Source organism: Microtus pennsylvanicus, chromosome 13 (genome assembly GCF_037038515.1).
Source record: "Microtus pennsylvanicus isolate mMicPen1 chromosome 13, mMicPen1.hap1, whole genome shotgun sequence".
In the NCBI taxonomy this organism is placed as follows: Eukaryota; Metazoa; Chordata; class Mammalia; order Rodentia; family Cricetidae; genus Microtus; species Microtus pennsylvanicus.
Genome location: NC_134591.1, coordinates 1474449 through 1499161, shown reverse-complemented (window position 1 = coordinate 1499161; position 24713 = coordinate 1474449). Strand labels below are relative to the sequence as shown.

At 42.2% G+C, this 24713-nt stretch overlaps 1 protein-coding gene across 7 annotated transcripts in view; it reads left to right on the top strand.

Annotated features, from left to right (window-relative positions):
* Positions 1–24713, top strand: part of Fkbp15 (FKBP prolyl isomerase family member 15) — a 66095-nt gene that overhangs the window by 13400 nt on the left and 27982 nt on the right. For 4 of the 7 annotated variants that reach the window (XM_075944833.1, XM_075944832.1, XM_075944834.1 and 1 more), the window contains exons 3-14: positions 2476–2560; positions 3048–3117; positions 9700–9774; positions 10058–10156; positions 12198–12347; positions 13433–13501; positions 14370–14516; positions 17151–17293; positions 17905–17962; positions 19459–19566; positions 22604–22709; positions 24034–24140. In XM_075944833.1, coding sequence (XP_075800948.1) covers positions 2476–2560; positions 3048–3117; positions 9700–9774; positions 10058–10156; positions 12198–12347; positions 13433–13501; positions 14370–14516; positions 17151–17293; positions 17905–17962; positions 19459–19566; positions 22604–22709; positions 24034–24140 — 1217 coding nt within the window. The remainder of the gene's footprint in view (positions 1–2475; positions 2561–3047; positions 3118–9699; positions 9775–10057; positions 10157–12197; positions 12348–13432; positions 13502–14369; positions 14517–17150; positions 17294–17904; positions 17963–19458; positions 19567–22603; positions 22710–24033; positions 24141–24713) is intronic. The other 3 variants (XM_075944837.1, XM_075944835.1, XM_075944836.1) reach the window with 1 other exon arrangement.

The window sequence follows — 24713 nt, the reverse complement described above, 5'->3', positions numbered from 1 at the left end:
AGAACGCTGGGAGGAAGAGGAAGTGAGCTCAGACTCCACAGCTCTCCCTCGGGAGCAGACGCCTCAGGGAGACGCCATGCTCCCAGCTCCCAGGCAGACGCACGCAATGAAGCTCCGACCCAGGATGGACATAGGCTAGAATCTTCCCGGTAAGCGCACCTAGGGGCGCTACACAGATGATTAGAAATGGGCTAAATTAATATGTGAGAATTAGCCTAGAAGAGGCTAGATAGAAATGGGCCAAGCAGTGATTAAATGAATACAGTTTGTGTGCTGTTATTTCGGGGCATAAGCTAGCCGAGCAGGCGGCCGGGGTGCTGGGAACGCAGCCCCGCCGCTCATATTACTACACAACAGAATGCAATTTGCCCTTAATGTGCCATTTTAAAACATTAGTTTTAACTACTGGGTGTAGTTTAAACATTGATGCAAAAATACAGCCATCACCTCAAAGGGACAGAGTTTATTGTAAGTCAGCTAGGAGCCACTGTGGCCCAGGATCACAGACTCAGGCCTTCTCAAACCTCATGTTACAGTGTGGTGAGAGTCACAAATGGAGGAACTTTTCACATGATTGTGGAGGTCATTGTTTATTTACTTACTATGTTTTCTTTCTTTATTTTTTAAATTTTATTTTTTTTAAAAAAACAAACAAACTATCTTTATTCATTTTACATGCCAATCCCAGTTCCCACTACTTCCCCTCCTCCTGTTCCCTTCACCTTTATCCCCCCATCCCCCCACTCTTCAGAGAGGGTAAGGCACATTGCTTGGGGAAGGTCCAAGGCTCTCCCTGCTATATCTAGTCTGAGCAAGGTATCCATCCAAAGAGAATGGATTCCAAAAGCCAGTATAAGCAGTAGGGATAAATCCTGGTGCCTCTGCCAGTTGCCCTGCAGTCTGCCCCAGCCATACAACTGTCACCCCCATTCAGAGGGTCTAGTTTGGTCCTATGCTGGGTCCTTCCCTGTCAGTCCAGAGTTGGTGAGTTCCCATTAGCTCAGGTAGACTGTTTCGTTGGGTGTACCCATCATGATCTTGACCTCTTTGCTCATATTCTCACTCCGTTCACTCTTCAGCTGGACTTTGGTAGCTCACCCAGTGCTCTGATGCGAGTCTCTGCCTCTGCTTTCATCAGTTGCTGGATGAAGGTTCTATGGTGACATTTAAGATATTCATCAGTCTGATTACAGGCCAGGCCAGTTTGGGCACCCTCTCCTCTATTGCTTTAAGTCTTAACGGGGTGGGAGGGGGTGTTCCTGGGGCATTGATGGAGTCATGAGGTTAAAACAAACTGAGACAATATCTGTTGTGGGCCTCAGATGCTATCTGATGACATTCTTAGCTTTGTGGTTGGTAGAAGCTCGTGTTCTTTTAAGTTAATACATCCCAAAAGGCTCAATGTGTTAGTCACCAGGATGTTAGATTAGACACACGAGTGGGCAAGGGAGGGCTGTTAAGCAGACTGAAGACAGCTCAGCATAGGCTGTAATTAGGCTCTGAGCCTGCAAACATTCTTGTCTCAGCCCGATCACTGGCCTTCTCGTCAGTTTATCAGCCTTGTAGGAGATTCAGGGTCAGGTGGGGTTTCTTCCAGGAACTTTTATCCACACTGTCACACTAAATTCCCTGTTCTAGAAGAGGGAAATAGGTTTACTTTTATATACCCCAGTTGTCAGAGCATTGAGAAAAGAACTCTGTAGTATGGCTCTGTTTTCTAGACAACACTTCTTTTCTAGCCATAAAATTTGTGGTGTCTGGTGTTGGGACTGGAGTGAGTCTAATATCATCTACTGTTGTGGTGGACTTCTTGACCGGGGAAGAAGAACGACCACCACATCAGGATTCCACTCAGATCACGCTTTACTGGAGTGCCCTTGATTGATGGGGGGCAGGGAACGAGAGGGCAGGAAGACGAGGGACAGGGAGCAAAGGGGAGAGGCAGCAGGAAGCAAAGGGGGAGCAGGAAGCGAAGGGGAGCAGGAAGCGAAGGGGCGCAGGAAGCGAAGGGGCGCAGGAAGCGAAGGGGGGAGGCACACTTAGGCAGCTGCTTCTAAAGGGAATTGGCACACGGGTCGCCCTGTGATTGGCTGCCACCAACAGCTGACACCAGACTGCTTCGGGATAGGCTCGAGGATCCTCATCCACCATGCATGCGGGAAGCGGGGAGCGCAGCTCTCAAAGGCATAGCCAAATATGGAGTTGTTTATTACCAACAAGACAGGATGTTGGCGCCATCTTGTAATGGCGATCCTGTCCGGCTCACTACATACTGTCATGTGTACAGCTCTCACTTAGAGCCTCTTCCTCACCACCAGACAAGGTCACGGAGCTCTCTCTCTGGATCCAATGAGGATAGTGGTAATGAAAGCATTGTTACTCTAACCAGAAAGTGTGAAATGAAATTTTGAGGCTAATTTTGTGATTAAAAATTAAAAAAAAAGTGAATGATACCTTTGTTTTCTGCATCTTCAGGAAATCAGACAGCACCCAAACCAGCAGCAGCCACTACAGGCATTTCATCTGTGCTGTTTGCGACTGCAGTGCATGCGTACCGATAGTAAGTAGTTGGGAGAGAAAGCACTGAGCTATGGAAGCTGGGAAGCATAGGATGCAGTTCCTGTCCTTTCTCAGAAGCTCACCCATTGCAGCCTAGTTCCTTAGCCCTTGCCTAGATAGAGCCTTAGGGAATTCACCGTTATCTTGTCTGTGCTGTTAGTGTTTGGGCCCTCCACAGCAGCTTCTCAGGGATACTGTGGACAATAGATGATTGGAGAATGAAGAGGGTGGGGCTGGGTGTGATCACACTCACTTTAATCCTATCACTTGGGTGGCAGAGACTGCAGGACCTCTGTGTGTTCCAGACCAGCCAGAGTTATGCCAATGAGAGCCTGTCTCAAAGAAAAAGAAGTTGCAGAAGAGCTTTAGATTAAAAACTACCCACCTCTGTCCTCTTCTCCAGGCAAGATGCCTAGTTGTATCAAAAGAGAGTGTGGCCTTCATGGTTTAGAGGGGTCCTGATATCTGTTGTTTTCTTGCTTCAATAGCATAAATGGTCAATATGCAAAGCAGGGCAAATTCGGAGCTGCTGTTCTGGGGAACCACACGACCAGAGAGGTGAGAAGCCCCACGTATTGTTAATATGAGAGCTTTGGTTTTTTTCTGCCTGATCTGGCTCATGGGTCAGAGGGTTAGAGTGGCTACTAATGATAACTCTGACTGTTCAGGATTCAGTAGATGGCCTCGGTTTGCTTGCTGTCATCATTAAAGCAAGTGCAGCTGCTCAGAATGTTTGCTTTAGACATTTTCTTTGTGATGGTTCCAGTGTTAGAGCTGGAAAGCTTTGGTCAACTGTCAAGGATGCTCTTCATTGGGGAATGATCGTTCATTGTACCATCAACACATTCCATGTTTATGCCTATGTTAATGACCAATATTTATCCTCTGCAAGTCTGAAAACAAGGTTGAACAGTTGATTACTGTACATTTGCAGTGTGAAGTGTACTGGATGTCACTAAATACCTCCAAGCCTGACTTCTTTAAGTTAGTAATCCAGTTCAAATACCTCTCCAGAATGTTGAGTTAGACATTATTGAGTTAAACATAAGAAATTTTCACATTTCAGAGGCCCAGAGAACACAGGGTTCATACTTCTTGGCAAACAGCTAAGATTAGTTGCCCTTGGTGACTGATACAATGGACAAAGCTGTAAGACACACAAAAACAAGTATAGGAAATTTGAAACACAAGTATGTGGTACAAGTTCACAGTACATTTTAATCTCAGTCATTACCAGGAAGTGTTCACATTTCTTTGTGCCGCTATGGTTTTTCTTCTTGTACATCCATTTGAATCAACATCTAGTGAGGTTACCCATTGCAGTTGGCTCCTGTGTCCCTGAATCTTCCATCTGTTGGTTATTTTTACTCATTATTCTTTAGGCCTTTTGCTCTTTGCTTCTTTGGTGGACCTGCCACCCAGCTCCCAAATAAATCACACATGGAGACTTATTATTTCTTATAAATGCCTGGCCTTAGCTTGACTTGTTTCTTTCTTTTTTGGGGGGGGTATGGGGAGTTTATTGAGTGGATATTGGGAGGGTGTAAGGGTAGGGGAGTTATGTGGGGAGAGGAAGGGGGAGAAGAAGAACGGACAGAGAGAGCGTGCATTGTTTCAGACAGATACAGTAACACAGCTTCACAGAGTTAAACAAATGCAACATAAACAAAAGAAACATGCCTCAAATTAATATTCCCCAACAGCCATCTTCCCATTAGGAAGCAAATGATGGCTGGCTGTATCTTGTTTTGTGTCTTAGCAGCTGCGGCTGACTATTATTTGGACCTATTAATTAGAGATGACAATTTGGATCTTAGGACTCTAGTTGTGAGATATCACTATGTTTGATGGCTAGAAAAAGGTAGTAAGTTGGAGAAGCAATTATAAAGAAGCAGATAAAGGGCTGGAGATATGGCTTTGAGGTTAAGAGTATCAGCTTCTCTTGTAGAGGACTTGAGTTTGGTTCTCAGCACTCACATATTGGCTCACAGCTGTCTTTAATTCCAATTCAGGGAATCTGATACCCTCTTCTGCCTCTGCATGGATGTGATGCATAGACATATATACAGGCAAAACACTCATTTACATAAAATAAAGTAAATTTCAGGGACTGGAGAGATTGCTCAGTGGTTAAGAGCCCTCGTTGCCCTTTCAGAGGACCAAGATTCAATTCCCAGCATCCACGTTTCTACTCATAATTGTCTATAACTTCAGTTCAAGGGGATCCAATGCTCTCTTCTAGCCTCAACAGACACCAGGCAGAAGGTACAGACATGGTACACAGACATACATGAAGAGACAAAGCATGCATTTATATTAAAAAGTTGATAGCTGGCGATAGCACACACAGGACCTGAGAGGCAGATGCCAGAGGATCTCTGTAGGCTCAAGGGAGATATGGTTTTCTAGAGCTACACAGTGAGATCCTGTCTTAAAGAAGAAAGACACAGATAAATTGCATCAGTTATATTGTAAGTTCTTTAGATTAAAAAAAAACTCTCCTGGGGAGCTGTAGAAATGTTGAAGGGAAGATAAATGAAAAAAAGCAATGGGGCGCCTCTGTTGTATACCTTGAGCATATAGCTGCCTTCAGGTGACACAAGCAGAAACTGCTCAAGAAAAGAGAAATTAACAGCCTAGAGTCTTGCAGCTCTACATGGCTTTTCCCCTGTGGAACATTTGTTGAGGTCAGGGGTGGTATTAAGTCCAGGCACTGGGCCAGAGTCAACAATTTCTGCAGCTTTGTGGTGCGTAATAGAAACATTTCTAGAGGGAGAGGACAAGTGACAACTGTCTTCTTCTCCTTGTAGTTGCTAGATTTTGAACTTTATGGGGAAGTAGCTAAAGAACTCAGCTAAAAGTCTGTTGAGTAGAACTTTAAGAACCAAGGAGTTAGAGACTGTCTAGGCACTTAGCCAAAACCTTGGACAACTTAGAAGCAGACTGGTTTGTAAAAAATTTTTTAAGATTTGTTTATTTATTTTAAGTATATGAATATTTTACCTTCATTGTTTTTCTTTGTACCAAGTGAGGGTGTGGTGCCCGTAGAGGCGAGAAGAGAGCACTGGACCCTCTGGAACTGAATTAGGAGAGTTGGGAGCATGTGCAGGCACTAGGAATTAGGAGCCACAACTGTGCTTCCACTGAGTCGACCCTCCAGCATGATCCTCTTACGGCCACTTCAGTTTACCATTGTAGTGATCAGCCCTTCACTTTGAAAAATAGAATACACATCAGATTTTATTCTTAAAAATATTTATTTTATTATTTTTAGTTATGTGTAAGTATTTGTGTCTACATGTGGGAATATGCATATTCATGCAGGTAGCTGAGGGGCCCAAAGATGTCTTTTACCTTGGAGATAGAGTTACAGATGGTTTTGAGTCTCCTATCTTGGATTTGGGGGACTAAACGCAGGTGCTGTAGAAGAGCAACAAATGCTCTTAACCACTGAGCCATTTTGTCTCTAGCCCATAGGGTGAAGTTTCTGTTGGTTTAACTGATGTATAATGCACGTGCACCAGTCATTCTTAGCCTTATGTAAGTGAACTCGTATGATATTTATCTTTTTGTGATTCACTTGCTTTATTAGCTCAGTACCCTCAAAGTTCATCCATGATTTTTCTTTTTTTTGGGGGGGGGCAGGACAAACTGCGTTGTATTAATCAGCAGAGAAGAGGCAGAATGGGAGGACAAACTGTGTGTGGTATGAATCAGCACAGAGGAAGAGACGAAAGGGGGCGGGATGAGAGCGTGCGGCTAGGAACTTTTGGAGTGTTGTTAATTTAGGTTAAACAGCCCCAATTTAAAAGAATATTTTTGTAAAAGGCTGCTTAAGGGCGTTTGAATAATTGGCTTGGAATTGTAAGGACCCACTGGAAGCTCCTGCCTGTGTGACTCAAGCCTGTTGAGATGCATCCACGAACAGAGCCCTTGAGTCACAAATGGGGTGCATGAGAAGTCGGTGAGGAACATCTCCCGACACCCAAGTCCTATCTCAGCAAAAGGCTTGGTTTTAGCTGCCTGGATCAGACTTCTGGCGTGGCCAAGACTTCAACAAAAGCCTGAAAAATGAATGGGTCACCCCAGGGGACCCCACCTGCATAGAGTCCAAAGCCAGTCTAGTCTGGCTGAGAGCTTGGGGCATTTTCCAACACGTTGGCGCCATGCCCATTGGGAAAAACAGATCCAGCTTCATGGGACCTCCAACTGTTAAGAATATTTTTTTAACAGAGCCTCTCCGCTGGTGAAAGAATTCCAATCAGATCAGATTAAGTCAAGGAAAGAATTATTCTACCTAGGTGTATTCATAAAGAGAGGATTTAGCTATGAAATTTAGATGAGGTTTAGGAGACTTGGCTGTGGGCCAAGACTATTTTCTCTCTGATTACCAACATAGTTAACCTATGTTTTCCATCATTAAACTAAACAACTTTGGCAGCATTTCCGGCGTGATCATAAGTCCCAGCTTATCTTCAAACCTGAAGAGGAAAGTATGCAGTTGACTGGGTCACAAAAGAGTCAAGAAATTAGGTGTTTCTTGCTCAGGGCAAACAAGGAAAGCAGAGGCCTCGGGGATAGACCTGGAATTCTGCTGACCATCCTTGAAATCCAGGAATAAACACACCCTTTGGCCACACTGCAAAATTCTTCTCGTATGCTGCTGGACTCAGTGCAGCAGGATTGTGTTGAAGACTTTGAAGCAGTGCTCATAGGGCACTCTGTCTGTACTTTAGAGTTTGGATGTCACAGACTCCACACCTCCAGGCCCTGCACTGGCCCTAGGCATGTCAAGTCCTAGAAAACAGGCTCTCTTTATTTCTGCAGAATCGTTATTTACGTTCCCCAACACCACTTCTGATTCTACTAACTTGAATTTTCTCTCCTTATTTACTTAAAACTTTTTAATTTATTAGATTAAAAAAATACCAATTCAGGTTCCCACTTCCTCCCCTCCCCATTCCCTCCACACACCCTCCCACCTCACCCCCATCCAATCCTCAGAAAAGGTAAGGCATTGCTTTGGGGAAGGTCCAAGGCCCTCCCTACTATATCTAGGCCGAGCAAGGTATCCATCCAAAGAGAACCAGTTCCCCAAAAGCCAATACAAGCAGTGGGGATAAATCCTGGTGCCACTGCCAGTGGCCCCTTTGTCTGCCCCAGCAATTCAACAGTCAGTCACATTCAGAGGAACTAGTTTGGTCCTATGCTTGTTCCTTTTCAGTCCGGCTGGAGCTGGTGAGCTCCTATTAGCTCAGGTAAACTGTTTCAGTGGGTGAACCCATCATGGTCTTGACCTCTTTGCTCATATTCTCGTTCCTTCCATTCTTAACTGAACTTTGGGAGCTCAGTCCAGTGCTCTGATATGGGTCTCTGCCTCTGCCTCCATCAGTTGCTGGATGAAGGCTCTATGGTGATATTTAAGATAATCATCAGTCTGATTACAGGGCAAGTCAAGATTGGCCTCCTCTCCTCTATTGCCCAGGGTCATAGGTGGGGTCATCCTTTTACATTCTTGGGAATTTTTCTAGAGCCAGGTTTCTACTAACCCTAAAATGGCTCCCTCAATCAAGATATCTCTCTCCTTGCTCTCATCTCTGTTCTTCTTCCATCTTGACCATCCCATTTCCTCAAGTTCTCCTCTCCCCTTCTCTTCTCCTCCTACCCTCCCCTCTTCCCTCTCCCCAAACCCCCATGCTCTCAACCCTGCCAGTCAATCCTGTCCATTTCCAATTTCGAGGTGGGTCTATGTATATTTTACTTTGGGTTCACCTTAGTACTTAGCTTCTCTAGGTTCATGAACTATAGGCTCAATATTCTTTGTTTATGACTAGTATCCACTTAGGAGTGAGTACATACCATATCCATCTTTTTGGGTCTGGGTTATCTCACTCGGGATAGTGTTTTCTAATTCCATCCATTTACATGCAAAATTCAAGATTTTATTTTATTTTTTTCCTGCTTGCTGGCTAGAAAAGCCGAGGGAGTTGGGGGAGGGGCCTGGGGTTTTGTCCCATCTGAGAGGTCCTAGAGAGTGGGGCATTCTGCCTTGTGGCTGTTCACTCATCTCTTAAGTCCCCTCAGTATTGAAGTAAGCTGTGCTTCAGAGTTCCACTGAGGTTTCCCATCCATGATCTTTCTTACCCATGATCTTTCTAAGTACATGCTGTAGTTCTTGCTATAATCCTGACTCTCTGTGTGTAGTCCTATACCAAGAAAAATACCAGTAAGAAATAAGGACAAAATAAATTTGCAAACAAACAAAAGTTGAGGGAATCCATTATTAATGCATTGTTACTATGAGAAACTTGGAAAGAAGTTCATTAGGTAGAAGGAGGTATATGTCCATGTCCTCTAGAAAACATGGAGAAAGTTCACAGATGCTCTGTCCATAATGGTTTCCAACTGGACACAACCTGAATGAGAGTGAGTAAATAAGCTGAGGTGTATTCATATAGAATAATAGTGGTGTATGATAGAGAACCAAGTATTGTTAAGTAACAGGGCTCGAGTCTATGTTAAAAAGCAGGACAAAAATCAAGATCTAGAATCATTTATAGTGATTTAACTATAGTGAAATTGATCTGTGACCGAGTCATAGTAGTGGTTCCCTGGGGTAGGGAGAGATTATGATAGGAAGGGGCAGAGGAAGCTATTAGGATGTAGGAAACGTTGGTCTTTTCTCAATCTGGCTGATTCTACATGGGCACATATACATGTGAAAATTCACACACATATCATTTATGTGATTTCTCCCTCAAGTTTAGAATATTTTTGTTGTTGTTGGTGGTGGTTGATTGGTGTTTTTTGTTTGTTTTTTGAGACAGAGTTTCATTCTGAAGTTCATATTGAATTCAAACTCATGGCAGTCCTCCTGTGTCAGCCTCCCAAGTGCTGGGGTTACAGGCACGCACCACCCAATTTAGCTTGTATCTTCTGTAAAACATCCAGGCACCATCTCTTAGTTACCCCTCACACGAATGGAAATGCCAACAAAATAAAGCTATTGTTAATTATGGTTAGAGTGAGGCCAGAATGACAAGAGTTAAAGTGGGCAATGAAGAATCGTATTCCCAGACTGAACAGTAGCCTCATGTCTTACATCTGCTTTCTTTTTCTGTCCATTGTGTTTGATTACAGTATAGGATTCTTCTTTACATCAGTCAGCAGCAGCCAGTGACTGTTGCTACAATTCATCTGAACTTTGAGCTAATGGTAAGAGCCCCTCATGCTGGAGTCACTAGCCCCTTTAGGTTTGTGGGAAAGATGACCCTAAATATTCCTGGTAGGAAAAGATCCTCTGCTCAGACCTGGACATCAGTAAGCAACCTTTCAAAAAGGTCTCCTGGCTCCTTTTGGGACCGTGGACTAATGGAGGCTGGGGAGGGAGGGTCCTTACTACCTCTCCGAGTCCCGAGTCAGTCATGCTCTGTGAGCTGAGATAGTCGAGTTACCCATGTGCTGCTCTGCTTGAATTACCCACACTTTCTTTTTCTAGGTTCGGTCCAATAACTACAGCACCTTTTATGATGACCAGAGACAAAACTGGTCTATCATGTTTGAGTCAGAGAAGGCTGCTGTGGCGTTCAATAAACAGGTAATGTCTTCTTCCTCTTTCCTGTGCAAAGCCAGAGCACTTGTTTGGAGTCTTCCTTACTTACGTTATGGCAAAACCATTACTGCTCTGTGTTATCAATGACAAGGTAAAGAACCCACTAAACTTGCTGTGTTGTAGGAAAAGAATAGAAGTTCTTACTGAAATTGCCTGAGGAAATGTTTAAAGGGAAAAATGGAGAAATAAAAGCTTATTTGATTAAACAGTTTTTTGCTATGCTAGAGCAATAGTCAGGTGTTAAAATACTTGTTGCTGTGCAAGTGTAAGGACCAGAGTTCACATCCCCAGCACTCAAATAAGTGGTAGACGAGTGTGGCAGAGGTGGATTCCCAGAGCAAACTGGTTGGTTAGACTAACAGAACAGGGGGCTGTGGGTTCAGCCAGAGACCCTGTCTCAGTAATTATAGCTATCAAGGGAGACATCTAATATTAATCTCTGACCTCCAGACACATGCAGCCTCATATCCATGTGTCCACACATGTGAACACATGTTTACACATACCACACACATCTATACATGCAAAAATCCTTACCTTTTTTGCTACACAATTTTCTTAAAGATACATGGAACCCACAAAAGTAGCATTTCAAAAGACTTGAAATTTTATAAACTCATTCTAGAAAACATCTAAAAACTCATTTAAAGGCTACTTGGTAAAGTGCTTGTCATGTAAGCATGAGGACTTGAGTTCTATCCCTAGAACTGTGTGACAAAGAGAAAGTCAAGAGTGGTGGTGCCCTTAGAATCCGTGTTACCCCCCACAAGCATATAACACACACGCATGGCTTTGCTATCCAGTGTAAGGACCCGACTGTTTCTCTGTCCCTACAGCCGTTTTTTAAAATGATCACTCAGAGGCTTATATTAATTATAAATGGTTGGTTTATTACTGGCTAGCCCTTATCTTTAAATTAATCCATATCTGTTCTGTGTATTGCCACATGGCCGATGGCTTACCAGTGCTCTAGCATCTCACTCCTTCAGCGCTGCTGGAGTCTTCCAGACTCCGCCCTTCTTCTCCTGTATCTCTGCTTGAATTTCCTGCCTGGCTCTATCCTGCCTTGCCATAGGCCAAAGCAGCTTTATTTACCAACCAATGAGAGCAACACATATTCACAGCATACAGAAAGACTATCCTACATCAACCCAGAGTAACACATATTAACACATTATATTGCTTTTTAAAATGTGTATAATAAGTGTAAGTTTGTGTATTCCTTCAAGAGTTCTACATTTTCTGTATTTTATCTTTCCACCTCATGAAAAATTATTTAGGACGCTTATAATATGGATGTTCTCTGTTATGGTTTGAATGTGCCTTTCCCTAGGAGATTATTGAAATCTAATCACTGAGGTGATGGTAGGAGGAGGTTAGGTCTTTGGGAGTTGATTATTAGATCATGAGATCAGAGCCTCTGTATACTTACTTTTATTTCCTAGGCACATTGCTAAGCACTCTGTTTGAATTGGCCTGTCTAGTTTTCATAGCCGCCCTATACGATTTGCAAAGCTCTTCTTCATTTTGCAAGTGGGAATGGGTAGATAGATATGTGGAGATTAAGTTAATTGCTGTAGGTCAGAACTAAGAACTGGCAATGCCTGGATCTGTACCCAGATATCCTGACTCCAATGCTGTCTTCTTAGGCACCTTGATTCCTGGCCAGATTACTAACTTTGGAATGGCTTACTTCTAAACTTGTTACCTGGGCTGGAGAGATGGCTCAGAGGTTAAGAGCATTGCCTGCTCTTCCAAAGGTCCTGAGTTCAATTCCCAGCAACCACATGGTGGCTCACAACCATCTGTAATGAGGTCTGGTGCCCTCTTCCGGCCTGCAGTCATACACACAGACAGAATATTGTGTACATAATAAATAAATAAATATTAAAAAAAACCAAAAAAAAAATAAACTTGTTACCTGCTTGTTAGTATGCAGTTGTTTGAGGAGGAATATTAGTGGTGATTGAATGGGTATGTATGAAGCTTAAACCAAGCTGATGGTGCTCTGATTTTGACCTTGCAGGTGTGTGTGGCCAAGTGCAATAGCCATTCTTCCTTGGATGCAGTGCTATGTCAGGATCTGGTTGCAGCAGAGGGTCCTGCAGTAGACATTGGAGATTCTTTGGAAGTAACCTATACAGGCTGGCTCCTTCAGAATCAGGTGCTGGGCCAGGTAAGACTTTATTTCCCAAGTTCTTTCTGTGTAAGTGGCCTGCGACCTTCCATGTGCAATGGAAAGTGAACTCTGATTAGTAGAACCCTTGTGAGGGCTGGATCCGTGTCCACAACTGCTTTGGGGCACATTCATGAAAAGCTCCTGTGCAGATGTGCTCAGTGCCCCACACCCACCTCATGTCTATCTAGGAGGGACACAGTTTCCCAAGGATAACTGATGTGTGTGTCTTGTCCTCACTACCACTTTTAAACCTGAATATATCTTTAAGAAATAAATCTTATTTTTAAAACTTCTCACCATATTTCTTTTTCTTCTTGAAAAAGGCTCACTATGTAGCCCTGGATGGCCTAGAACTTGCTAGGTAGATCAGGCTGGGCTGGAGTTCACAGAGATCTGCCTGCCTCTGCCCTCTCCCCAGAGTTCTGGGATTAAAATCACACCACTGTGTCTAGCTACCATTTCCTTTTTAACAGACACTGTAAATATGTTGAAAAGTTTGTTTTTAATACTAAATTCTCAAAAGACAGAAAGAATTGTATGACTTAAGTGTGAATGTGTGGGCCGTAGTGGCATCAATGTTTAATTCCAGCACTTGGAAGGCAGGTGCAGGCAGATCTCTATGAGTTTGGGGCCTGCCCAGTCTACATAGTGAATTCCAGGCCATCCGGGGCTACATAGTAAAAACCTGTATCAAAAAAGGATGGTGAGCTGATTAAGTCCAGTTGTATCCCGGTTTGACCTGGACCAAATCTGTTAAACTCTTGGTTTTCCCGGACAAGGAGGTTAGTAATCCTCATCCCAACTTCCTGGCAGGACTGTATCAGCACCAAATGAAAACATTTGTTATAGATGAAAAGGTGCTCAGCTGATGGTGCCAGAAGTGTGCTGCTCTCCAGTTTGGTAAAACCCTTGTTCCTGGGACATTCTTTGTGATAACCTCCAACCATAATGTAGTCCTATCTTTTTAATTTCCTCAGAAGCTAGGTGCCCATTATTATACCTGTCATTTCCTGTTAGTTGATTATCATGATTATTATTGTTTTTGAAACTGACTTGACTTTATTTATTTTACCAAATGACAGGTTTTTGACTCTACTGCTAACAAAGATAAACCACTTCGCCTGAAATTGGGATCAGGAAAAGTAGTCAAGGTAAAAGCCTGTTTTGGAATTTAGCTTAAATGTTGTAGTATGCCTAACCTGTCCTTAACCTCTAGAATCTGGAAATGCTTGTTTGAAGGGTAGGAAGGTGTTTTCTACACTGTTGACATTGGAGAAATGTTTGCTTCTTATACTGAAGATAAGTGCATTTGTTTTCTTGGATCCTCCCTTTCTTTTTCCTCCTAAGGCTGTGATGAAATTATTCCATTGTTCCCACAGCCTAATGGAGAGATGGCACTGTTTCTTCCAGCAACTGCCATAATGCTCGCTTCTCATCTGTTTGATTTGAGTTGGGAATTTTGCTTATCAATGAGTATTTTAGCATGTGACCAGTGTCATGGTGTTGGGAATGTGCTGGGTCTATTCATCCATGTGCAAAAGGTTTTTTCTCTTCATTGCCTATGCCTGTTCCCTCCAAATTCTTTAGAGACTTTTTCTATTAACTAGTTAAAGCATACTCCTTGAAGTTAGACACATCTCATGTCCAGCATCAGCTTTATACCTACTGAGTGTATGGTCTTTAATGCAGCTATTGAACCTCCAAAACTCTCTTTTCTTACTTAAGTGAAGGCTATGCCAGCAATCATGAATTAAACAAGCAGATGGAATTAAATAAGCAGGTGAAATTCTTAATCATAGCACCTGGAAAGATGTGATTAATATGTGTTAGCTTCCACTCTTTTAATAGTATTTACTTCTGCCCCCCAGCATTTAAATGTTTGCCCAACTCCAGATATGCTAGCTTTTATTCCTTTTTTTAGTTTGTTTATTGCGTGTGTGGTGTATATGTGTAAGTTTATGTGTTTGTGTGCATGTTCTTTTTGTCTGATAAGTTTTTCCCCACTTCTGGTTTCTATAGGGCTTAGAGGATGGACTATTGGGCATGAAGAAAGGAGGAAAACGGTTAATTATCATTCCTTCAGCCTGTGCTGCTGGCTCTGAAGGAGTGATAGGCTGGGCCCAGCCAACAGACTCAATCTTGGTGTTTGAGGTAGAAGTTAGGCGGGTAAGTGAAACTGACCTGTGTTACGCTTGTAAATCAGATATGAAGATACAGATTGCTTTTTAAAAATAGAAATGGCAGGGTAGGGAGGTTTGTTAAATCCTTGCCTTCAGGCATGAGGTCTGAGTTCAGTTCTCAGAACCTACATGGACATGCTGGTAGGTGGTGAGTGTTAATAATGACCATATGTATTTGTATACATAGTCATAATAGTCATATTTGCATATATGTATATATAAACACATATACTATATATATATATGTATATGGTCATGTGTTCATAGGAATTTCTGAAAGCTTTAGAAGAAATCTTGAGTGCTTTTCTCTGAGAATGGACTTGGAGTTCATTATCTTGTCTTTTTTTAGTGTGTAAAAGTCTTGTAGCTGCCAGGTGGTGGTGGCACACACCTTTAATTCCAGCACTTGAGAGGCAGAGGCAGGTGGTGGATCTCAGTGAGTTTGAGGCCAGCCTGATCTACAAAGTCAGTTCCAAAACAGCCAGGAATGTTACACAAAGAAACCCTGTCTTGGGCTGGAGAGATGGCTCAGAGGTTGAGAGCACTGACTGCTCTTTCAGAGGTCCTGAGTTCAATTCCCAGCAACCATATGGTGGCTCACAGCCATCTGTAATGAGATCTGGTGCCCTCTTCTGGCCAGCAAGCATACAGACAGACGGAACACTGTATACATAATAAATAAATAATTAAAAAAAAAAAGAAACCCTGTCTCGAAAAACCAAAAAAAAAAAAAAAAATCTTGTCAGCCAGGAGTGGTGGTGCATATCTTTAATCCCAACATTTGGGATTAAAGCTGTCAGATCTTAGTGAGTTGTTTGTGGCCAAACTTATCTACTAATGAGTTTCAGGCCAGCCAGGGTCACACAGTGAGACCGTCTTTGAATATCTATAATTTCTATACTAAAATTTTGGTTATTTTATAGTTCCTTCTCCCAAGTGACCTTGTTATTGTTATGTTTAAATGGTGTGCTGGTGACTATAAACTATAAAATATAGTACAAATAATACATAGGATGACTATATGTAGGTGGCCCTCCTAATGGGAGGCCTTTCTCTTTGCTGGGCCAATCTAATCTTCTTACCACATGTCCCCCAGCTGCCTTTTTTATTTTTAAACATCTTATAGAGTTTTCTTTGTGCTTGGGGAAATAAATCATGGGTAATGACAGACAACAAACTAGTTTAAAACTGTTAATACTGACTTGTAAACGTAACCAAAAGTTTTCTACTTTACCAGTAATCAAGAAATTAAAACTGAGCATAGTGGCACATGCCATTGGTCTCAGCATTTGAGAAGCAGAAGCAGGCGGATCTCTGTGAGTTTGAGTCCAACCTGGTCTATAGAGTGAGTTCCAGGACAATCAGAGCTACATAGTGAGACTCTGTCTCAAAGAACGAGAGAGAGAAATTAGAGAAAGCATACTTGAGAGTGGAAAAGAGACTGGAGAGGGAAAATGAAGGGGAATGGGGTAAGGAGGAGGGAGATGAGGGGAGAGTATCTACTAAATAGACGTCACTTAAAAATGCCTTGTAATATTTTAAATGCTGATTGGACAAAAAGCCAAGAGGACCTTGAGTTGGGAAAAAAAAAAAGAAAGAAAAAGGAGGTCTGGAGAGATGGTTCAGTATTTAGGAGCACTTCCTGCTTTCCCAGAGGACCCGGGTTCAGTTCCCAGCACTCACATTAGCAGCTCATAACAGCCTGTAACTCCAGAGGATCCGTCAGTTGCTGCTGGCCTTAGCAGTAACTGTGTGCAAGTGCTGCACATAAAGTCATGCAGGCACACTCATCTATGCATAATTTAAAAATAAAAATGTATCTTTAAACAAACAATTGGAGCCTGACAAGCATATTAAGTTGACAAAACTGATAATGATAACCCTTACCTAGCATGTCAAGGAGTCGAGAAAGGTTTATAGACTGCTGTGCCTGTGGACCAGTTCAGATTTTACAAAAGTGATTTAATAATTTATGCAAAACTCTTTAAAATGTGAGCATACTCTTTAAAAACATTTACTCTGTGTGTGCGTGTGTGTATGCTATAACACACATGTGAAGGGCGGAGGACGACTTACAGGAATCCGTTCTCTCCACTCTGTGGATTATGAAAATCAAATTCAAGTTGTCGGTCTTGATGGGTAGTGCTTTCACCCACTTAGTAATCTTCCGGGCCCAGGAGTATACCTTTTATCCAATAATTTAACTTACAGGAATTTGTACTCAGGAAATATCTAAGATTATATGCAAAGATCTAGACATAGAGCTAAACATTAAAGCATATTATTTGTGATAGAAATAAGTCATCTAATTAAGTGAAATAGGTTTTTATAATAGCATGTATATTTATGTTTCAAAAATCCTCTAGAGACTTTACCTTGTAGATCATAGCAAGAAAGAGCATGATCTCTAAGTTAGACAAACTTTTCAGTAGCTGAAAGCAATGAAGATAAATATTTAGTGACATGGAAGTGCATTAATGTGTAAGCAGAACAGCTACAAAGCTATAGCCCCGTTTGGAAAAGCACCTTTGCCCTCATTCATACATACAGATTGTAACTAACCATTTCCTTTGTCTTCTGCGTATGGAAGGGTAAGCCTGTACATTCTGTTTCACCCCAGGTGAAGTTGGCTAGAGATTTTGGCTCTGATGGCCACAGTGTGAGCTCCAGGGACTCTGCAGCACCCTCCCCCATACCTACTGCTGACAGCCTCTCAGGTGACCCTGTTGTGACACCACCCATACCACTGCCTCTCAAATCTGGGTAAGATGTTAGGGCCATGGCAAGCTCTAGGATTCTTCAGCCTGGTTCCTGAGATACAGTTTGAAACTGCAGTCAATTTTACATAATTGGAGAAAAAATAAACAGGATCAGGAAAATGGGAAAATGCTGCATCAGTTCTTCTGACAATGGATTAACAGTCTGTGAGAGTGGTGTAAGAATATCTGCAGAACTCTGGGGGAAAGCTGGGCAGTGGATTAACAGTCTGTGAGAGTGGTGTGAGAATATCTGCAGAACTCTGGGGGAAAGCTGGGCAGTGGATTAACAGTCTGTGAGAGTGGTGTGAGAATATCTGCAGAACTCTGGGGGAAAGCTGGGCAGTGGATTAACAGTCTGTGAGAGTGATGTGAGAATATCTGCAGAACTCTGGGGGAAAGCTGGGCAAAGGGCATGAAGACAGAACGAGAAAGCGGAATGGATTTGAAAGATTGCTCAGCTTTGGTTGCCTTCAAAGACTATACAAATAAAGAGGAGTTAAAATTCTGTTTTAGCTATTCAGTTGAACATTTCAAAAGCAATGTTTTTAAGCCATCTTAATTTGGGTTTGTGATTATAGATTTTGTATTATCTTAGGATGTTTTATTTCATTTCAGGGAGCCAACTCTTCGTTCCAAATCTAACTCTCTCAGTGAACAGCCTACTTTAAATGCAGTAAGTACAATTCTGTACCCCTGAGCCCTGGAGTGCTTGGTTTTATGTGTCTAGTATCTGGTTCGAGAGCCACTGACTTAGTATAGAAATTAATTATTACAATATTCTTTTCTTCCTCCTTGGAAATCAGCCAGTAGACATTAGCTTGTGCTTTTACATCAGTAGTTCTGAGAAAATGATTTAACTTTCCAAATCCTCAGTTTCTTTATTGTTGCAGTGGAAATAATTTTCACAGCCCCCCTTTACAGTTCTTGTGAGGATTGAAGATGCTCTAGAGCCCCGAGCGCAGAGCCTGCGCAAAGCCGCTTTTAATGTGCAGTAGCTGTGGTGTTGCTAGGAGACTGGTGTGAACCCCACCAGTGAAGTGCACCTCCATCTTAGAGATGCCACGTATTCCACTAGAAATGGATCAGAGGATAACCCTTGGCTTTCTCTGTTCTTATTCTGTGTGACCTTGAAGAACTCACTCTAAGCAGGTTTATTTCTTCATATGTAAATTGACATAAGGAAATGAACACTTGCTGAGTTTTCAGTATTATATTGACATATTATAAGTGCTTAATAAGCATTGTTTATATTACACTAGTATAATTTTATGTTATATGTATTTTATCTTGGACAAAAATTCTGTAACTGCCACTACCACCAAAGAAAGTGTGTGTGCGTGAGGACTGGAGAGCACTCATTTCCCTGGAAGAGTCACCGTCTTGTGATTTTATTCTCCCAGAGAAACTGAGGCTTCATCCACGGATGAAGTGAGCAGGTCACTGATTTTCTGTTTCTCCGATGGTCAGAGGAGAGGATCAATAGCTATTTCAGTAAGATTTGGATTTGAATGCCTTTAGGAGGGATGAAAAGGTAGTTTCCTGCTGCCCTGCTTGGTCCATGCAGGCTCTGAGTGTGCTGGAGGTGAACCAGATGATAGAAAAAGAACTTCAAGTTCAAGCAAGGCCTTCCCTTGCCCTGGGTACAGTGTGATGGGTGAAGCCAGGCCCTTCCTCCAGCCCTGTGACCATCCAGCCACAGCAGGACACACCGCATAAGTAATTGGTCTAGTGGGGAAAAAACTTTCTAAACACAGGAAGTTAAACCAAGTGTGTATTAGCACTCACATTTTACAGTGAGGACATTCGGTTTAAAGGAGATGATGTATATAAAAGCAGTCCATTCTAGATCTGTAGGCACTTAGCTTTACTGTTGTTATTATTAATTGTATGCTTCTATGTATGACATCTTTAATTCTTACTTTTTTAGGGCGCTATAGGGATTGCATGTGAGCTGAATGTGCACAGACAGACATCTTTCTTGTCGTTATTTCCTCAGTACTGTATTTACATAGCATTTGCATTGTATTTGGTATCATAAATAATTCTTGCTTTCTAGAAGAAATGGTTTCAAAAAGGGAATAGTATGGTTAAAGGTTTTGACACAAGGCAAAGAAGTAGACCTGTTTGAAAGCAACCTCAGTCTCAGTAATGTTTGTGCCTTCTCTTTAGAATCCAGATACGGTCAAGGCCAAGCTGATCTCTCGGATGGCTAAAATGGGCCAGCCCATGCTGCCCATCCTTCCACCGCAGCTGGATCCCAATGACTCAGAAACGGAAGTATGTCCCCTTGACTGTATTAAAATGCATTGTACAGGTGCTGCCATCTTCTGTTTCTTTGCTTGAAATAAGTTCCTTCCTTTCCTACTTCTAATTCAGAAGTAGGAAGTATGAGATCACTATGGGTACATGTCTTTCTTCTGTAATTCGGCCTTCCCCAAATGGAGGTAAATCCTACACCTCTGACTCAAGAACTGGACCGTTTATTTAGAGAGGTTTGGTTAGTGTTCATGTACCACGATCTGGAATCTGTATTGCTCATAATCTTTACATGTCTGTCTGGAATAAATCTGCTTCATGTTGAGAAAAAAGAATCAGTCTTCAGACAGGATTTACAATCAACAGCAGGCACTCTAGTCTACTTTTTAAAAGTTTCTTTTGCTCTTTAAAATTTTACACACACACACACACACACATATATGTATATGGATGTTTTGCCTGCATACATGTCTACAGGTGCTCAATTCTTCCTTTTCTTCCTTCAAGACTGAGTCTCACCATTTTGCCTACTCTGAACTCCTGTGTTCAAGTGATTCCCTCCCTCAGCCCCCCAGTGTATAGCACTATAGGCACATGCCACTACTTCTCAGCCCCCCAGTTATAGGATTATAGGCATATACCACTACTTCTGGCTTACATTCATGTTTGGATCAGTCTGGGTCTTCTTGCCAGTAATACCTGTTGTTTAAATACCAAACTGTTACATTTTATGACTTTATATATAATGCTTTTTTCTTGTGTTTTAAAAATGTTGTTTAGCTAGGTGGTGGTGACACCCACCTTTAATCCCGGCATTTGGGAGGCACAGGCAGGCAGATTTCAGTGAGTTGGAGGCCAGCCTGGTCTACAAAGCAAGTTCTAGGACAATTAGTGCTGTAACAAAGAGAAACCCTATCTTAAAAACAAAAATGAAAACCAAAACCAAATGAAACCAAATTAAAACAAAACAAAAAAGGTGTTGTTTAGAAGTTTAAGAATTTTGTTGATTATCTACCAATCCCCCTTGCTTTTTGCTCTTGATATTTTGTGTAGACAGCATCTCCAGGCTAGGGGGATGGTCAGTTATGGGAAAGTACTTGCTGTGCCAACCTAGGTAGCTCTCCTGCACCACGTAACAGCAGGTGATGGTGCATCCTGGATCCCAGCTCTGAGGAGGCACTCGAGCCAGGCAGTCTAGTCAGTCAGTGAGCTCTAGGTTTGGTGGGAGACTCTGACTCAAAATTAAGGTGGAAAGTGATCATGCAAAACACCCAGTGTTGACCTCTGACCTCCACATGCACAAAAGTGCACACATGTGCACATGCCCTTCTATATACACACATGAACACATACAAACCCACACATACAAAAGAAGACACTCCCATTTTTAGATTTTAGAAATATGGCATATCTTTTAGAAATATGATTATTTTACATTTATTTAGATCTAAATTTGTAACCCACAAGAATCTAAAGTAGGTTAAGCCTTTTTTTGTTGGTTAGCTTGTTACCGATCAGACAGTTCTTTTTCAAATGAACTAAGATAGACTTATTTTTGAGAATTTTTTCATTTGATATAAAATGAAAAGATAAGCTGGGTGGTGCTGGCGCATGCCTTTAATCCCAGAACTCAGGAGGCAGAGGCAGGAGGATCTCTGTGAGTTTGAGGCCAGCCGGCCTGGTCTAAAAGAGCTAGTTCCAGGACAGGCTCCAAAGCAACACAGAGAAACCCTGTCTTGAAAACACAAAAAAATAAAATAAAATAAAATGAAAAGATATAAAATGTGCTCTGAAATAGGCTTTGTTTTTTTTATAGTATTGTTTTATTCGTTTCCTGGAGTATTCTAACATTTTAAATGGAGCTTACTATTTTGTTATTATTTTCCTAGTTTCTATAAATAAAATTTGGATAATATAATTAATTAAAAATTACTTTTTTTGGTTTTTCAAGACAGGGTTGTTCTGTAACTTTAGAGCCTGTTCTGGAACTCCCTCAGTAGACCAGGCTGGCCTCAAATTTACAGAGATCCGCCTGCCTCTGCCTCCCGAGTGCTGGGATTAAAAGCATGCACCACTACCACCACCTCCTGTCTAAAAACTACTTTTTAAATATATAATTAATTAAAATTTAAATATAAGTAATTAAAACTAGGTTACTTTATTATATAATTAAAAAGTATAAAGAATTTGTTTAACAAAGGGTCATTTTCTTCATATATTGCTTTATAAACTTTTAAACTTAATGTTATATCATAAATGCCTATGTTAATATCAGTAATACACATAAAGTATATCGCTTTAAAGGATAAGAATCAAAGAGGGACAGTCTTAAACCACAGCAGAGCAGAGTATTTCTGTCAGGACTTTCTGGCCTTGCGTGAAGCAAGAAGATGGAGCAGCTTTGCTTAGAGTTACAGCTTTGGTTTTATGATTTTTTAAAAAATATTTTAAGACTGAGAGCAAACAACTGGGTGTGGTTGACGCACACTTTAATCTCAGCACTTAGGAGGCAGAGCAGGAGGCCAGTCTGGTCCATTTAGCAAGTTTCAGGACAGCCACGGCTGCATAGAAAGACTCAAAAAAACTTTCTCAAAAACAAAAACAAAGCAACAACAAAAGAATTCGGGCAAATTCTAGACTGCCAGCATCAAAGCCGGCATGGTAATGAGGTGCGGTGAGTCCCACTCTGTCCAGTGGCCTTGACTGCAGAAGAGGCCAGGCTTCATTATTGTTGGCTTTCCTTGTAGGAGGCCCTTACTGTGGGAGCCGGTTAGATCAGTCAGGTGTGTTCTGTAGATCTGTCGGCTAAGGTGCTTGGAATGATGAAACGTTAGCTTAGAAAATCCGCAGAAATGAACTGTATTTATTTGATATGACTTATAGGAAGAAGGGCTCTTATTCTCTTGTATAATTGAATGCTTGCTTCATACAACTCATGTCCTTGACTGTTGGCTTTCTGCATGCCTTTCCTTCCTCTTTCTTGCCTGAAAATTCTGTGTTGCAGCCTCAGTCTTCAGCTAACGGCCTAGACAGAGACCAACCCTTGTGCCTCTTTCAGGATGCGACTGTTTTACGAGGAGCTGGGCAGTCCCTGGTGACACCATCATCTGTCCAGCCTTCTCTTCAGCCAGCCCATCCGGTGTTACCACAGATGGCCTCACAGGGTAAGAAAGGAACCTCTAAGGCTTGGCCCTTGAATTGGATCCAAGTTTTCGTCAGTGTTCCTTAGATTATTAGCTTGCATTGTCAGTGCTGGGTCGGGGTTAGGGACTTATCAGTTTGTCCTGGTAGAACACTTTCAGAGTCAAGTGGATTCAGCCTGTTTGTTGTGATTTTTGCTGTGTTGCATTGTCCCCTTTGGAAGTCTGTGCTCAGCTGTTGAGACAGCTCCTTCTGTCAGCAGATGGGACCTGAGTCAGATGCACAAGGGACACTGTTTTCATCAGTTGTTGGCGTGCCCGTGATGCTGCTTTGGGGGACCAAGCGGGGAAAGTGGTCTGGTTTAAAGCACGGGAATGTCAAGTGCTAGCCCAAACTTAGGAGTGTGAAGCAAAGTTCCTGGAAAGAGCCCCACCTGGCACTGGCCCTTCTACAAAGCTGACTAACTTATGAGAGGCCAGTGGCTGTGGCAAAGGAGGTTTCCAGCAGGTCCAGAGACCAGTTGTAATTTATCTTGGGCTATCTTCAGCACCCTTAATAACCATTTTTAAAGAAAATTATGTATTTATTCTATATGTCTTTTACATCATGTATCTTAACCCATTCATTTCCCCATCCCTTCAGTCCGCCATCATGAACCTACAGTGTGACTCGCGGAGTCACACTGTAAATCTCTCTGTCCATGTATCTTTGCTTGCAAGTGTTCATTGCCAGGAGTCACTGGTCTGGTGTGAGGTCTCTGGTTTCTACTACTCTGTTGTTGCCCTGTGTTGTGGAGCTCCTGCCGCTTTGGGTCCGCAGGTCAGGACCTTCACATGCTCCAGATCATAGATGGAGTGGACGATGGGGCCGGCCGGATCTTATCCTTGGAGAGCTGCAGGGCTGGTCCACCAGAAATAGGGACAGCTCTCCCATGCTACCCATAGCATGTGCTGAATGGCTATTTATTGTCCTTCCTTGTGTCTCTACTAGGTAAATCCTTAGAATATACAGAGCACTAGCCTCTAGACTCCATCAACCAAAAGCTAACAATGTGGTCAGATAGCATCTGAGGCTTGAAAATGAGATCTCTTCCCTTTGTGGAACATACCTACCTGATGTTTCCATCACTATATTTTAAAATTGTCTAGATTTGTGAAAATTTCATGAAACTGTTGACTGTATAGGAACATGGAATTTGGGTCACCCAAAGCAGTGTTTCCTGGCCATGGCCATACACATTTGGCTCCAAAATAAATTATCTCTTATCTTCTTTGAGAAAAGTTGTGTTTTTGCATTAACACAAGAAGCAAGGATGGGTAACAGTAAAAATATCTTGATTTCTCCTAGCACCTCAACCATCTGTTTCTGGGTTCCAAACACCCTCTGCTGCCTTGATGCAAGTTACACCCCTTGATTCCCACTCAGCTGCAGCTGGGAATGCTCAGAACTTTCAGGTAACTATTTCTTTTAGTTTATAAATTTCTTTATTTGTTATTTTGAAACAGGGTCTCATGTAGTCTTGGTTGACCTCAAACTCTCAGAGATCTGCTTGCTTCCTGTCTCCTGAGAGCTGAAATTATCGGTCCACATCCAGCCCTTGGGCAACAATATTATTTTAAAACGACTTTAGTCATGAGATTAATTTCTGTTGGTCTTCTTGTGTGAACATAGAAGATCCCTTCCCTCCTTTTCACATGGCAGCAGTTCTCCAAGTCAGTGTTTGTAATTAAAGCCTGAGACTGTCAAGTGCTAGTACAGACTTAGGAGTGTGAAGCGTTTGTAATTTCCCTTTCCCTAAATTACTACTTTCTTAGCCCTAAAACCACATAATGTTTTCTGTTTACAAGTTTCAGTGAAAGATTAAGTGCAAGAATATGCAGAGTAGGTATTAGAGCCTGGGCCTGGCACATAGTAAAGGTGCACAATACACAGAAATCGCTCTGTCCAGCCCCCACCCTCCATGGTGATTCTGAACGGAGGATCAAAGATGAAAAAAGTCTCCCACAATGGAAAATCCCTCTGTCACA